A 16,887-nucleotide genomic window follows, 5' to 3' on the forward strand; every position below is an offset into this window, starting at 1 on the left:
ATTACTGAAGTTAATTTTATGTTTTGATATTGGGAACATAAATGACGAAACAAATCTAAATATATACTTTGTGCTGCTGTATAATTAAAAAAGTTATATACAATCGACTTTATTTTGAGGTGAAACAACAAAAACCCATTCATATATTTATTTGTTTAATTAATCTGTTGTACAACATATCATTACAAGTGAAGTGAAAGCCCACAACTCCATGGGCCTCCCGTTCCTGCCAAAGCATGCATGCATGCATGTCAACGTGAGGATAAGGAACTTGGAAAATGACCAAGTCTAAGTGATACTTACTCATCATTTTATTACATAAAAAAAGCTAGGACATTGCCCGTTCGCAACCCAAACAAATTTGTCAAAACAGAGCTCCAATTGTTATTTCACATAATGGTAAATACAAATAACATGAATAATAGACTATACTGTAGAATCTTGTAATAAAGATATAAGACTCAAAACTCATCAAACATTAGCAGGAGACCGTGTCTTCATGGACGATGCATCAGGGGTCATTGTTTTAGGAGCAGCATCGACTTTAGTATCCAAATCAGGCTTGTCCCCTGCAGCAGGAGAAGCAGTTTGTGTAGCATCCTTCCCATCCTTGGACGGATTTGGCGTGGCAGAATTCGCATCCTTCCCTTCTTTTGCTGCATCTTTGGCTTCATCCTTTTTGGATGCAATCATATGAGGTGGAGGAGTTTGCTTAAGCTTCAGGAGGACTTGACGCATTCTGGACATGTCGGTGGGTTTCCCGGGCTTCGGTCCTTGGATGACCTCGACCGAAACTTTCCTTTGGTCTTCTTTTTTGCCTCTCCTCTTCTCGATTTTCGAAATTTCCCGGGGTATGATTTCCGCTATGGCTTTCCAGTATTGTTTGTCAGCTTCTTTGTGAAACTTCTCTTGGTTGGCTAGATAAAGCTGCACCAAAAAATAATAAAAAAGACTTCCCCATTTTTATGTCATAAATTTCTTAATACTAAATGTATGAAATATGAAATTTGAAGTTACTTTCTCTCTTTCCCGATTCTGGGCCTTATTACTTTCGCAATTCTGAGTCCTTTTCTTGTAAAATTGCCTCTTGTACTCCTCAGCTTCAGCGATTATCTGATCCCTCAATTCCTTCTCCTTCTTCTCTTTCTCCTCAAGATAAATGGCGTTTTGGCTGCAAAGAAAATAAGAGAAATGTCAAAAATTCATGCCACAGAAATGTTTGTACTCTATGCTATTTCCTGAAAAGGATCATATACTAACATACAACTTAAAGAAGGATTAGACCAAATGTTCAGAACCGGATAGATTCAATTTTTTCGCCAAAAGCTTAAATTGCTCTTACAGAACATTTGACCAAGGTATTAACAATGTCTTTTCACTCAATTTTCTTAAAGGTAATGATCAAAGCTGCACAAAATCTCCTGAAGAGTAATGAATGCTAAAATCCAACTGCATCCCTGAATCAGTCTAGACATGACGTCACATGATGGATAAATATTCATATTCAGTGATGAGCCTTCTTCATAGGAAAATGACTTAACTTGAAAATTTTGAGACACATTATCGCTGGGAGTCCCTCCAATTATCAAATGATCCAGGGGTGGGACCAATCTCTATAAGAAACAGTCAAATTGTGTTAAGAAGTGAGGAAAGTGAGATGCATGGAAGTGAGCTTCGAATTACCTTGCACCCTCTCTACGAACTAGAATTTGCTGCAGGTGGCATGAATTTTTTTTATCATATGAGGTTAGATGTTAAATTGAAGTTTTTTGTTTTTCTTGGTCGAGAATCGGAAATGTCGTCTGATCCACCTAGAAAAACTCTCTTCACTCAAAAACTTTATGTAATTTAAAAATTTACAAGTTTTCACCACCAAAAGCGTAGCCATATTCCATTCCACTCGAGCTAAATGGTATAAAATATGTTTGTGTGACTGACTGTGATTGTGAGAGAGTTGACGATTTTAAATGAAACCAGCTCGAGAAAAATTCACGTATTTTGCAGCAAAAAATCAAAAACTAATTACTGCAGTTAGACTCTGATTCAAAGCATTAACAATCTAATATTCACAATCAATCAGACCCAAGATTCATGGAACGTAGACACATTGGAAACTGTCTCCCAAAAAGGGTTCATATAATATATAATAAATATAATCCAGGGAAAAAGGGTAATAAACTACCGACGCCATTTACGGAAAGCGGAGCTTTCCTCACGCATCTGACTGGGTTCCGGAAGCAGAGGTCCTCCGCTGCCGCCATCAGACGATGTGAAAATTCTGTCATTATTGTCATCCGCCATGCCATATGGCTGCCCGTTCTCATCATCGCCGTAGCCATAGTCATCTGTTGAGTAATGCATGTTATCGTTGGGGCCCATTGGCGGTGCCCCGACGTCTTTGCCACCTTCGAAACCGTACTGCATGCCATCTTGGATGTCCTCAACGACGTCGTTCGCTGGATCAACGCTGAACCCACCATCATCAAACGAATCCATTTTCCTAACACCTGGTCTTCTTCAATTGTGTGTGTGTGTGTGTGTGTGTGTGACTCGATCGGCAAGATCAGGATGGAGAAGAAAGCGGTGCATTTCTGGTGCATTTCTTCAAAAATTTATATATANGGGGCCCATTGCCGGTGCCCCGACGTCGTTGCCACCTTCGAAACCGTACTGCATGCCATCTTGGATGTCCTCAACGACGTCGTTCGCTGGATCAACGCCGAACCCACCATCATCAAACGAATCCATTTTCCTAACACCTGATCTTCTTCAATTATGTAAGTGTGTGTGTGTGTGACGCGATCGGCAAGATTTAGGATGGAGAAGAAAGCGGTGCATTTCTTCAAAAATTATAATATACATATCATTTGTTGGAAGGGAATGATCCTCTGCAACGGTAATTTGTTACAAGTACTTCTTGCAGTCGGAAGTCTTGGATTTGTACCATACTTTATGAGAATGATTTTATCTATAATTAAATAATTAAGTAAGTAATATTAAAAAAAAAATGAAAATTGCTTAGAGGTACAAATGAGTTATCAAGAGAGTAAAATAATTCAAAAAAAAAATCCTAGATTTATTCATTTAATCAATAAATCCCAGATTACTTTGTCGACTTGACTTCCATAAGAATCAATGATTTGTCATTTGACAAAACAAAACTCTCCACAAAGTTCAGCACAATCAAACGTTACACCATAATGCACAGCTCGATTTACAAATGCGTTTACAAAAGAGCTGAATCACATTGGAAGCCTAGTTTCTGTGCAAACTTTGAAGTTTCTGCAGCAATCCTTCGAAACCTTAGCAGCAACATTTCCAAGCCAGAATTCTGCCCCAAAGGTTGATCAAGAAACCGCCTGAAAATCCAAGCAAAAAGGTTGTTTACTTCTGCAAAACCAAGCAGCCTTCCTCCCCAAGGTGTTGATCAAAACTTGGATCAAAGCTTGGACCAAATTCGAGAATTCCTTATCCAAGTTCGAAGCTTTCCAACAACGTGTCTTGGTCCTTGGATGTTACATGATTGATATATATATCTTTTTTTATTTTTTCGAAAACTATTCCAACACATATTTAAATAAAATAAATAATTTTTTTAAGACAATAAATATAGTACGAATTTTTTTAAAAAAATACTTAATATTTTACAAATAAAATTTTTGAAAAATATTTAGTTGTCGGATTCAACATTTTAAAATCATCCTATTTTCAAATTATTAAATTTTAAATTCGACTCTTTTTTTTATGATCTCAAGTCTTAATTTATTAGATGAGAAATGCATCCGTGTTCTTAAAAAAACAAATAAAAATAATGAAAAAATAAATATTTTTTTTTTGANGGATTTTTCACCAACTCTTTTTTTTTTATTTATATGATCTCAAGTCTTAATTTATTAGATGAGAAATGCATCTGTGTTCTTAAAAAACAAATAAAAATAATGAAAAAATAAATAAATTTTTTTTTTAAAAAAAATAGCTAGCGTGGCAGCAGATGCTGCAATGTGGCAGACTCGATAGCACGTGCACATATTATCCGGATGCTTGTACACTTTCTTCTCCATCCATGTTCCAGCTCTGTCATTGACTCATTTTCACGGTCAACCTGTTTCCAATTTCTCTCATCCCTTGGCCCTTGCTCAGAGAGAAAGAAACCAAAGAAAATGGCGGATCGATTCTTTCCTAACGAAATGCCGGATTTTTTACCCGAAAAACAAGAACAAGAAGCTGTAGATAGAGACAATCAAGGGCAAATTCGAACTGTGGCTCAAGGAACTCCGGAATCACTGTTGAAGCTTCTCTCTCTCCCTTATCATACTCTCTCTCGGAGACTCCAACGCGCCGCCATCGACCTCAAAGAAACTGTCAGTAATTTTCCCTAAATTTTAATGTAATTTTGACCATATTATATTCCAATACTCCCTCGGCTACGTTTTTTTTTTATCAGCAAGACTCTAACTTTGAACTTTGAAAAAGAATGGCTGTTACTAGTAACAACAATAGTAATAGTATATATGGAAACTGATTAAAGTTGTGAAATCTTATGTAAGATGGACAAAATGTTGGCGAATCTCTGTTGTTTTATGTACAGATAGTGGCGAGTACGTGGGGTATCACTGAGCAACACGTTCAGGATTTTAGCCTGTATGCTGGTAGTCTTGGGACTGCGTTTTTGCTCTTCAAATCTTTTCAAGTAACAGGCAACACCAGCGATTTGAGTCTTTCCCTGGAGATTATCAAGGCTTGTGACTCCTCTTCCACCCACTCCAAGTAAGCTCATTGGCTCCTTTTAACGCATACATGTTAATTGTTGTTGGTGGGTTGTTCGTTTTGTTAAAAATTTATATAAAATTGTATGGGAATTTGTGTTTTTTGTTTGTGATTCTTTCATTGTGGTCTGTGGATGCTCCGGGCGCATGATCTTTGGGACTCTAACCGTTCAACTATTTTACATGATTAACCCAAGCTAGTGGAAGTGTTGTTCATCATACACCTTCATATTCATTTATATCGCGCAAAAGTTCTGATATGGAATATGATATGAAAATAACCACAAATAATGATTCGACGATTTCAGGGCATTACAAGTCATTGATGTGCCCTGTGATTTTAAGTTTGTGCTTGGGTGGAGGGGTTTGATTTTATAAAAAATTTCTAGCAAGTAAGACACACACACTCTCTCTTAAATAGATGTAGTTTAATTAATCCGAGCAAATCAAAGGTTTTAATTCCTCGATCCAAATGCATCCTGAAACAAATTTATAACCCTTTAGGAATTATGACATTGTGGGTAAGAGAATGAAAGTATTTTTTTTGAACTGCAAGTGTAAAATCATGATTGAGTGGCTATATTGCAGCTACGTCACTCTGTTTTTTATATGGCTTACTTGCCAAAAGTTAAATTATTGGATCTGAGTCTCTCACCGTGACGTGCTGCTGTCAGGGATGTAACTTTTCTGTGTGGAAGGGGTGGCGTATGTGCTCTGGGAGCTGTGGTCGCGAAGTATGCTGGCGCTGATGGGTTGCTTCATTATTATATGACCCAGTTTAAAGAGGTTGGCTAAAGGCCTCTTTGACCTTTTATATTTTAATTTGATATTACTGCGGTTTAAAATAGAGAATTTCATCTTCAATACAGATAAAGCTGTCAAAAGATCTCCCAGACGAGCTGCTATATGGTAGAGTTGGATACTTATGGGCGTGTTTATTTCTCAATAATCATTTGGGCAATGAAGTATTATCTTCACCAACCATGGTATTGGTATTTTAGAAGATCATTTCCTATCTTATGTAAATATCCTTTGAACAAGCTACCAATGATTTTCCAAATGGTGGGTAGGATGCTGTTGTGAGAGAAATTATCAAGAATGGAAGAAAACTAGGTAGAACGTCGGGGAGTCCATTGATGTTTGAATTGCATGGCAATAGATACTGGGGTGCAGCCCATGGGTTGGCTGGCATCATGTACGTTTTGATGCACTTTGAACTCTCATCAGACGAGCGTGAAGATGTCAAAGGAACTCTCAAATACATGATCAATAATCGATTTCCAAGTGGTAATTATCCTTGGAGTGAAGAAAATGGGAAGATAGATGCCCTTGTACACTGGTGCCGTGGAGCTCCAGGGATTGCCCTCACACTCATCAAAGCATCTGAGGTAATGGATATGATTTTTCTTCAATTTTTTGAAGGTTTTACATTAGGCTAGCTGCATCTACTTTCCTGATGCTTTTTGAATTGTAGTGACCTCCATAAAAGTCATGCGTGTGTATTTCTATTCCTACCATACAAAAGGAAAACATTGTTTATGTGGAATGAGTAAATCAACTTCCCTTTTCAAAAAAGGCCCCTGTGAAAATTAATAATTTCTGATACATGCATATTTTTGAGTGAGCATGCCAACTTTTCTTTCCAAAAAAGGCCCCTAATAAAATTAAAATTGTGTTATTACCAAGACACACTCACACATGCACATGATATATTGTGACAAACAACTAATAATTGGTTGCCACGTGTATCAAATTTCAACAGCTTTTTTAGCTACATCATAATTATAAATTTGTCGCACCAATAAAATTTTTACATATGACAATGAAATGTTGTAGATTAAATTTTTCCAACAGTCATACCCTTATTTAATCTAATTTAGCCATTATTTTTAAATTTCCTAGATTTGTTCAAATGCTGATGACGTTGTTACATTAATTTACTAATAAAAATGATCCCTGTTGAAATAATTATTTAGAATTACAATGATTTAATATTTATATCACTTTTGCAGAAATATTTAGTTTGTATCCATGCAACCTGTGTGTATGATGTGTAAGATGATGCGGAATATGTGGCAAATGCACTAATGCTGTCATTTCTTACCCGTAGTTGATGTGCGGGATTGTAGTTTTAGTGAGAGATTTGTTCAACTCGGGCCTATTCCAGGGAAGATTGGTACACAATTTATCATGTGCAAGGAATTCATAGTTACTGTTTCTTGTTATTCTTCATAAAAAAATTAGCTTTTTTTGTTCTTTTTCACTGCCATAGGTCGTATCATCTTGGTGTTGATAGTTTCTTGAAAAAAATGCATGTAAAATCCAGGTATTCGGGGATAAAGAGTTTCTAAAAGCTGCCATGGATGCAGCAGAGGTAGTTTGGAATCGTGGGCTACTGAAACGAGTCGGGATTTGTCATGGCATCAGTGGAAATGCATATGTGTTCCTCTCCCTGTATCGACTGACGGGCATTGTAGAGTATCTATACAGAGCTAAAGCTTTTGCGTGTTTTTTGCTGGATAGATCTCACATCCTTATTTCGTCTGGAGAAATTCATGGAGGAGACAGGCCCTTTTCACTGTTCGAAGGCATCGGGGGTATGGCTTATCTTTTCCTCGACATGGTTAATCCGAAGGATTCTAGGTTTCCAGCATATGAGATGTGACAATATTTACCTATGTGTGGATTACATGAAAATCTATTAGGGTAATCACTGTGTTCGAGTCTCGAAATACTGGCATATTGGTGAGTTCTATATCGGTTGTCACTCTTGAATAAATGCAGAGACTAATAATCCTAGTGATGGATAGTCCTTGTGTATGTCTATATTTCAAAATAATTAATCTCAAAATGTTGTTTAGTTTGAGTGATAGGGTAAGTGAGTTTATAGGAAATTGAAAGATATGGATAAGTAAAAGATATAGATAAGTAATACACATGTCATGGGTGTATTTGGTCGATTGGATTAAATAATGATAGAGGATGAATAATCTAACATTTATTCACTGTTTGATTACAATTTTAAGATATTGTAATAATCCTATTGACTCGATTTAAGATCTAATTATGTGGATAACTATTTGAAATTAATCTAACAAAGCAAGGAAGATGGGCTATTAGAACTCATCAAGTTGAATTCTCAGGTTTTTAAGTTGACAGTTGTACCAAACATTGGATGAGCTGTGATTATGTAGTAATCCATAAATTATCCTTCAAACCAAATAGAGTTTTTATTTTTTTAGGTGGGGAAGAGTTTGTCATAATTGGTCTCGAATTTGAGATGACGGGTTCCAAATCTGGGACCTTGGGATTTTTTTGATCTCTAATGCTGTGAGATGTGTAGTTTGTTTAGCAAAGTAGAGTATACAAAATAAACAGATATTAGATGAGATTTTAGGCAAGAAAGTGCAGAGCATATGAGATCAATTTTATATACCAGGTAAAATTATGATTGAATCCAAAGACTTCCAAAAAATCAATGGCTTTGAAATTTGGAGGATGGCGAAGATATGACTCACAGAGGCGCGTCTAGGGAAGTATTTTTTTTGGCCCAATATTGACTCAGTTTTACATAGTTTTGGATCATTTTCACCCGACATAATTTTTGATAAAACGAGAAACGCTTGACCTATATACATTTTTCAAGTAATCCTAAATATAAGGGAATATTTAAAATTTTAGAAGTTCATATGTTAAAACATCTGCCAAACAAAAACTAACTAAATTCTGTTTTATTTGCTTTGATCCACTGAAATCGAAAGCAAACAATTAAGTGGAAACAGATGGCCAAACAAATTTGAAATAAAAAAAAAAAAAAAGTTCAAAAACAGGAACAACATTAAATTCAAGGCATTCACATTAATTAATTTGTTTCAACTTGAAAGAAATTAATTAATACTTCTTGAATGACTAATTTTAGGACTTGTCCATTTCACTCACGTGTATGTAGCTTGGAAGTAAATTCTTGATTATTATTACTTTTCCACCTAAACGTGTGACTCTTTCAAATGCACCATAGCTAAAAGGGTTCAAAGCCTGTGACCCATCGACGTCACTACCTTTACTCCTATTTTCTACTTTATAAATATACTAATTAATTTGCACTTTCCAAACTTGGACATTTTGGAAAAAGGGGTATTCGAAAATATAGAAGATGAAGTGTTTTAGAAGTGTGGTTTTTGTTCTGGTTTTGCTTAGTGTGCTCGTACATGGGAGGCATATCGGGAACCTACATTCACGTATGATTCTTTATATATTCACAATTTTTTTTTAAAATTTTATTTCTCGTGCATGTTGCTTTTTGAAACCGTATGTTTTACGTGTCAATTCTAATATACATAGCCGGCTAACTCCAACAGATTACCTTCACCGTGAACAATCTATTAAAGAAGAGTCTACGGCGAAACCCGATCTCTACCAGGTCAAAAAGTGGCATAGAAGAGGTGATCCGCAGCAGATCGCCGGGTCCAGCTTGCCGGATTGTACTCACGCTTGTGGATCTTGTATGCCATGCCGATTGGTTATGGTTAGCTTTGTGTGCTCATCACTTGAGGAGGCTGAGACGTGCCCTATGGCTTATAAATGCATGTGTAACAATAAATCATATCCTGTTCCTTGAACCATATATCTCCTGCATCTTCATCAAATTTTTTGTTTGTTTCGATTTGGGATTTTTAATTTGTTCTTTATTTATTGAAGTAGGAAATTAAAGGCTGCAGTGTAAGAAAAAGAGTTAATTCAGTGTACTTTTTTGCATGCTCTTGAGCCCAAATGGCTGATATGGCTTGATTGAATTTTTGTTTTCCTCAGATATTTATTATAAAAGAATATCAATCCCAAAATTTTGTCTAATTTTGGGACTTCCTGAATCCTGAAAATGGACACTTGAATATTAAATTATTTAAATTAAAAACGAAAGGATTATACCGTGAACATTATAGAATGATTATTATTTAAATATTTTAAATATAATATGATTTAATTATTAAAAATAATTCAATTCCATTCACCATTTTTTCTCATGCTAATGATATGAATTGAACAGACATAACATTTCATTCTTATCTTCATTCAATTACAAATATATATAAAACAAAGGTGTGTTAATTTATCAAATTTTTAAGACAACATAGTTGCAAATGAGAACACAATTTAAATGGAAATATCAAGCTTAATTATTGTTAATTAAAGTCATTCAAACCAATATCGAATAAAATAAATATGTAGTGTAATCTGATTTAGTCATATTCTTATAAATCAAAATCAATATATTACGTAAATCTGATTTAATAAAATTTAACCATCGCTTAAAGAAGACTGCTATAAAACGAGGATCGGAGATCACCACAACAATCGATGAACGCAACCAAAGATGGCGGTCCTGTACATAATCCTTTCTGTTTGTTCTGCTTTAGTGTTTCTATCCTACGCATGGAGGGTGGTGAATACAGATCTGATTAGGCCTAAACGGCTGGAGAAATTGTTGAGACAGCAAGGTCTCAGAGGGAACTCCTATCGCTTCATCTATGGAGACTTGAAAGAATCGGTGAAGATGATTCGAGAAGCCAAATCCAAGCCCATCAATATCCATGATGATATCAAGCCCAGGGCGATAGCCTTCTTCATGGAAACCATCAAGAAATATGGTATTTCGCTTCTCTTATTCAGTGCCGGCTCCAGGGGGGACTGCCTAGCCTCTAATTATATATATACGTGTGTGTTTTATGATTTTTCAATGCATTCTCGATTTTTTTAAAAAAAATTTTGAAATCGTCTTTAATTTTTTATATTTTCTTCTCTTTTTTTAACGAAAATAAATCCTTTCTTCTTAAAAAAAAAAAAAAAACTGTCTTCCTTCGTTAAATTGATCTACTCGAGTAAGTTAGATTTCTCAAATCGGGTCAATTATATATCGTGTCGTTTTTTTTTTGTTAAATGTGATTTTTTTTGTTTGTTTGTGTATTGTTTTTAATTGATTTGGTTTTTTGTTTCTAAGATCTTATAATCTTGTAATTTGTTTATTTGGCTCCTACGTTGACTGCTTTTTACTCAGTTCACTTATAGTTATCCATTGTCTCTGTTAGCACTTAAATTATAAGTTGTATTTGTTTTGTGACAAAAATCAATTATTTATGCATCCTTATTTTAATTATTCTTATTTTGTTTGTATTATACATACATTTATTTATAAATTGTGAAATTAAGCCTAGAGAATTAATTCATCGAGTTTTTTTTGCGTTTATATATGTAATTTTTTATAATTTAATAATTTACATAACAAATTTAATATTTGTGATAATTATGTGCATTTAATTATCAATTCGTATTTAATATTTTTATATTTTATAAAAAAAAATTATATAAGATCTTCTTCTAAAATATAGCTTAAAATAACGCTAGTTTTTTTACCATCGCAAACCACCTATAGGACCTCCGATTTTCTGGAGACGGCCGTGCTCTTATTCTACCAAAACTTGAGTTATTTTTCTTTAAACCATGGTACCCAATATGGCTTACTGGTATTAATTTAGTCACAAAATAACTGTAGGAAAAAGTTCATTTTTTTGGGTTGGTCCAGTCCCCACAGTGATCATCACTGAGCCTGAGCTTGTAAAAGAGGTGATGACCAAGTATCTTATCTACCATAAGCCGCAAAGCCAGAATCCACTCACCAAACTGCTTGCTCAAGGCGTGGTCAGCTATGAAGCAGATAAATGGGTCAAACACAGAAAAATCATCAACCCCGCTTTCTATCTTGACAAATTAAAGGTCATATTTCTTGCCTTATATATAGCGCCGACTGATCGAGAAAATCGAGTTGAGCCTCTAATTAACAATTTCAAGCAGAGTTGAATTTGTCTGCCAATGTTAATCTCATTCAATGCGAATGGAGATTGAATTCTGACTAAATTGTTGATTTCTCTCTTATATCGTGTAGTATTAGAGCTCGAGAATTAAAATAATAATAATGAGTAAAATACTTAAAATAACATCCCAGAATGTCACAATTTACAAAACTGCTAAAAACACAGCTTTGTAAATGTTCTATATAAATTCTAGATTAGTTTTGTGCAGATCATGATACCTGCTTTCATTTCAAGTTGTGAAGAAATTATGGGAAAATGGGAGAGCTGTGTCTCGCCTAAACAATCACGAGAGCTCGATGTGTGGCCTTATCTACAAAATTTATCAAGTGATGCTATATCAAGAACTGCATTTGGCAGCAGCTATGAAGAAGGAAGAAGAGTATTCGAACTTCAGAAGGAGATGGCTGAGCTCGTTATCAAGGCTTCACAGTCGATATATATTCCAGGATGGAGGTATTGTACGTAATTTATTATACAGGAAAAGGATTTTTGGTTCTTTTGCAGCATTTTCGAGTTATGACTTGTTTATGCATGTGCAGATTTGTGCCAACCAAAAGCAATAAGAGAATCAAGGAAATAGATAGAGAAATTCAATCCTCAATAAAGGGTTTGATCAAAAGAAGGGTTTATGCAATGAAATCCGGGGAAGCATGTAACGACGATTTATTAGGACTATTGTTGGAATCGAATTACCAAGAAATAGTACTCAAAGGTAACAAGATTTACGGTATGAACATAGACGAAGTCGTGGAAGAGTGCAAGTTGTTTTACATTGCTGGGCAGGAGACCACTTCAGTATTGCTTTTGTGGACACTGTTTTTATTGAGTATACATCCAGACTGGCAGAAAAAAGCCCGAGATGAGGTTTCACGTGTGTTTGGGAGTCGAGTACGAGATTTTGATGGGCTAAATGACCTCAAAATAGTAAGTAAATTGCTTGGTTTATTCCCAAAAAAAAAAATCCAATCTTTCAAAAGAATCACATCGAGTGTGTGAGTGTTTATCTTACAAAAAAATAATAAAAACATGACTGAATGAAATTTTTGCACAGGTGACTATGATCTTGTACGAGGTTTTAAGGCTATATCCACCAGCACTCGTTCTTACTCGTAGAGTAATTGAAAAGACCAAACTAGGGAAACTAACATTTCCAAAAGGTGCTGAAGTCTTACTTCCAATTATTATATTATATCACAGTTTTGAAATTTGGGGAGATGATGCAATGGAGTTCAAGCCAGATAGATTCAGCGAAGGCATGTCGAAAGCGCAGAAATGCCAAGGTATTTTTTTCCCTTTTGGCTGGGGACCTCGGATATGCGTAGGACAAACATTTGCCATGATAGAAGCGAAAGTGGCCCTCTCCATGATTCTGCAACGCTTCTCCTTCGAGCTTTCGTCGTCTTATACGCATGCGCCTCATTCGATTTTAACTCTTCAACCAGAACATGGTGCTCACTTGATTTTAAGCAAAATATAGTGTATGTTGGTTAGCAGGGCAGACCCAATCCATCAAAATTGTATTTGCAAGCTTATTAAAAAAAATAGATGAATTTTCGTCCATTTAAGCAAAATCGTGAGTCTGTCCCTATAATGAAACATAAAAGATCATCTACTTGGAAAGATTCAGCGTGTGAATTGAATGTCTACCATTGAAAATGATTTTTGGTGCAATTAATGAATGTAATACATGCATACAGGGATTCGTTATTTTTATTTGGAAAATTATGATTTGGTATACTTTTTTTTTTAGATTTTAATAATAAAAAATGTATAGTCATTTATATATGTATTGTACTATATTATTGAACTTGAACACCTCATACTAATTAACTTTGGTATACACATTTAACTTTGGTATGTCAATGTGCAGTAAAGTTTTTTTTACAGTTTTATCATTTATAATATTTGTTAGATGACTTTGTTGGTGTGAGTTTATTAATAATTTTTGTATATATCTCTATCTTTTTCCCATTTTTTTCCAACTTATATTTGATTTATCTAAAAGTTTAAACTATCTCAATAAATATCATCTAGTCACTAATGTATAAGTATCATATTTTAATAAAATAATATACATTTTTTACACAAAAATTATCAAACACAATAAATTTAATATGGCACGCATCATTAGTATATACTAGTAAAAGATGCATATGGGTTGCATGTGTTATAATTATTTTTAATTTGATCAAATAATACTAAACAATTAACACGAAATTATTTTTAATTTAGAAGAGTCGTTCGATTTAAAAAAGAAGTTTTGTTTAGATTTTTTCTGTGTAAAATATCGATTGGCTTAATTAGGCTTTTAGTAGGATAAAAAAAAGTAATTATGAAATTAAATAATTTTATGTTCTCTAATGTAGTATCTCTAATGATCTCACACTTAATAAGATAGTATATAAGTATAGATAATAAAGAGAGGGGAAAAAATTATGGCGTAAATTAGAGAAAAAATGGTGAAAAATCGAATAAATAATCGGATTATTCCTTACGATTATTCTTATTAATTTTTCTCAAAAGAATTATATGTATTATTAGTCATTTACCTATTTTCTTATTATATATATATATATATATATAGTTTTGAAATGATAAGCACGTACCTATTATAGACTTTTACATGAATCACTGAAATGACGTTTTGTACATCCAACAGACACACGTCACTTCAGTCATTGCTCACATAAGTGTTCATAGTTAATGTTCGCCATGTCAAAACTATATATATATATATATATAAAATTCATGTAAGTAAGTCTTTATTTAATCACAATTTTGGTTATGTATTTTTTTGGATTGTATTCATTTATTTTTTCAAATTTCAGTCTCAATCTTCCTATAACTTTCACTTTTCGACAATTTTTGTTTTTTTTTTCATCGAGAATATTAATGTGACACTAAACAATCACAGTCATATAAGATAAAAGACTAAAATTTTCAGAAAAAAAAGTAATTGTCTAAGAATAAAATTTGAGAACATAGATAATCAAAATCGCAAAGAGATAAATATTGAGAACCAATAAATAACTATCCATGTTCAATTTATCTTATAGTCAAATTTGGATCAATTCATAACTTCGCGATGTAATTTGGTTAGTTGTTGCATTTTTATGATCCAAATCAAATCAATATCGGATTTCATTAATGCAAAAAGTCAAACTTTTGTTCATGTCAACTTTATTTTTTATTTTTCTATTGGAAGATTTTGTCCAGACTTGCGGATTAATTGCCGCCAGGTTATCAAATGTCAAAGTTTTTTTCATGAAAAATTTATGTGAGACAGGTCTCAAAACATAATCTTGATCTATTCAACATATGATATATATATTGAATGATCAATCATGATAACTCATTCATACATTATGATATCATGTGTTAAGTGGATAATGACATTATCTACGTGCATATCAGCTGCCAAGCCTACGGAAAATAGCCCATGCACTTGCACAAAAAATTAAAGCGAAAATATATTAATATTTATTCTATATCACACTTTTCTTGTTTATCAAGCTTTTCTTATTAATTATTATCGCACCATGACTAAAACAGCACACACGAGAATTTCCAGATAACAATCGAGCTCTAAATATTTTATATCTACAATGTTACGTTGGAGCCTCATATTTCATGACTACTGTTTTTTACTAAATTTTCACCAGAAAGAAATATCATTTTTAAATAGATATTCCAAATAAGAATACAAATTAATTTAATTTTAACATATAATATTGAATGTTTTCCACATTATCAAAAGTCATAGTTTTTGTTAAATTGTATAAAACCCCAAATTTTATGTTTCGATTGTTCTTCAAACAAATAGTGCAATCAAAACGGGATGGGTACGTCGGACTAGCCCATCGTGAAAATCGATGGGTTGATTTATGATTTTAGTTTAAACTGACCGCAAGTTGTGGCGAGTAAGGCAGACCGTCCCACTAATTTTTTTAAAAAAGAGTACTTTTCATTTGTTTTTGTGAATTGTTCCATTAAGAAGCTTATTTTTAGAGAATATTTTTTAAAATTTAAAATTAATATTTGATGTATTTTTAATGTCTTATATTGGCAATAAGTTTTATAATTTAAATGTTATTGATGTTATTTATGCAGCTGATTTATATACAATATATAATCGATGACATCAAAATTTTATATAATTTAGTTGATAATGATATTGTTTATTTGTTATTGTGTAATATTGTAAATATTTTTATTTGAAATATCAAATATTATTGTTGCTTTCGTATTTTATTTTATTTTAATTTTTTATTTGTGAGTTGACATTTCTTGCCTGCAACTTGCAGCTAGACGGGTTGACCCATTTGACAGCACCCGCACCATGTATGACGGAGTAGGTCCTGAAACACGTGCTTTGTAGTTTGAAGGACGTCCAATTTGAAATCTATTATTCCAGTCTTGAGACTTTTTGTCATGGTATTTGTATTCCTCCAATAAGATTTATATTTAAAAAATATAATTTATATTCAACTCATACTTTAGGAGATGTCAAAAACTTGTGTGAGAGATCTCACGGGTTGTATTTTGTGAGACGAATATCTTATTTGGGTCATCAATGAAAAAATATTACTTTTTATGTTAAGAGTATTACTTTTTTATTATGAATATTGGTATGGTTGATCCGTCTCACAGATAAAGATTCGTGAGATTGTCTCATAAGAGACCTACTCCTAAGAGATATATCGTCATGAGTTGATTTTATATGACTAAAATTTAGAGAGCGTTTTAGAGATCTTTGCTTATTTTAAAATTATTATTTTAAAGATTATTTTTGGAGTTGAGGTGAAGCTAAAGTATAAAGTATTTGGAAAGAAAAGTCGAAAACTAATACAAATTAAAGTTTGAGTGTATGGAGAATAATTGCTTTCAAGCTAATTTTTAGTTAAATTACAATTATATACTCAAATTATATAAAATAATTCTCTTTTAATTACCTAAAATTTGATACTTACATTATAAAAAATGTGTATATAATTATTATCACCTTATGAATATTGTATCAAAATTAATATATATTTTTTTAAAATGAATGTTTTAAAAAAAATATATAAAATTAATAAAAATAAAAACATAAAAAATGAAAAAAAAATTTGTATAAACACACAAAATATATATAGAGAAATTTTGAAAATGTAAATTATATAAAAATACAAAATATTATTTAAAAAATAAATATAATATGATAAATATTTTAAAGATATAAATGTCAACATATAATTTTAAACTCAAAAAAAAAA

General features: G+C 33.0%; 4 protein-coding genes across 4 annotated transcripts; 3 read left to right on the forward strand and 1 right to left on the reverse strand.

The window, feature by feature from the left end:
- Positions 1-308: 308 nt before the first annotated feature.
- On the reverse strand, positions 309-2,563 carry LOC140965165 (clathrin light chain 2-like). The gene is made up of 3 exons (XM_073425261.1): positions 2,183-2,563; positions 1,018-1,171; positions 309-927 (listed from the first exon to the last, which is right to left on the reverse strand). Exons 1-3 carry the CDS (start codon positions 2,494-2,496, stop codon positions 472-474), a joined length of 924 nt encoding a protein of 307 aa, XP_073281362.1. The 5' UTR covers positions 2,497-2,563; the 3' UTR covers positions 309-471.
- Positions 2,564-4,071: 1,508 nt separating this feature from the next.
- LOC140964794 (lanC-like protein GCL2) lies at positions 4,072-7,771 on the forward strand. Its single transcript, XM_073424731.1, has 6 exons — positions 4,072-4,361; positions 4,589-4,767; positions 5,441-5,552; positions 5,636-5,752; positions 5,837-6,154; positions 7,093-7,771. The coding sequence occupies exons 1-6, from the start codon at positions 4,161-4,163 to the stop codon at positions 7,429-7,431; spliced, it is 1,266 nt and encodes a 421-aa protein (XP_073280832.1). The 5' UTR covers positions 4,072-4,160; the 3' UTR covers positions 7,432-7,771.
- A 1,114-nt stretch (positions 7,772-8,885) lies between these two features.
- Positions 8,886-9,423, forward strand: LOC140963758 (protein EPIDERMAL PATTERNING FACTOR 1-like). Its single transcript, XM_073423144.1, has 2 exons — positions 8,886-9,004; positions 9,125-9,423. The coding sequence occupies exons 1-2, from the start codon at positions 8,920-8,922 to the stop codon at positions 9,382-9,384; spliced, it is 345 nt and encodes a 114-aa protein (XP_073279245.1). The 5' UTR covers positions 8,886-8,919; the 3' UTR covers positions 9,385-9,423.
- A 654-nt stretch (positions 9,424-10,077) lies between these two features.
- LOC140965100 (cytochrome P450 CYP72A219-like) lies at positions 10,078-13,259 on the forward strand. Its single transcript, XM_073425157.1, has 5 exons — positions 10,078-10,411; positions 11,314-11,534; positions 11,841-12,085; positions 12,172-12,556; positions 12,684-13,259. Exons 1-5 carry the CDS (start codon positions 10,138-10,140, stop codon positions 13,107-13,109), a joined length of 1,551 nt encoding a protein of 516 aa, XP_073281258.1. The 5' UTR covers positions 10,078-10,137; the 3' UTR covers positions 13,110-13,259.
- The last annotated feature ends 3,628 nt before the right edge of the window (positions 13,260-16,887 follow it).

This window comes from Primulina huaijiensis, chromosome 18, assembly GCF_012295235.1.
Source record: "Primulina huaijiensis isolate GDHJ02 chromosome 18, ASM1229523v2, whole genome shotgun sequence".
NCBI classification, from domain to species: Eukaryota; Viridiplantae; Streptophyta; class Magnoliopsida; order Lamiales; family Gesneriaceae; genus Primulina; species Primulina huaijiensis.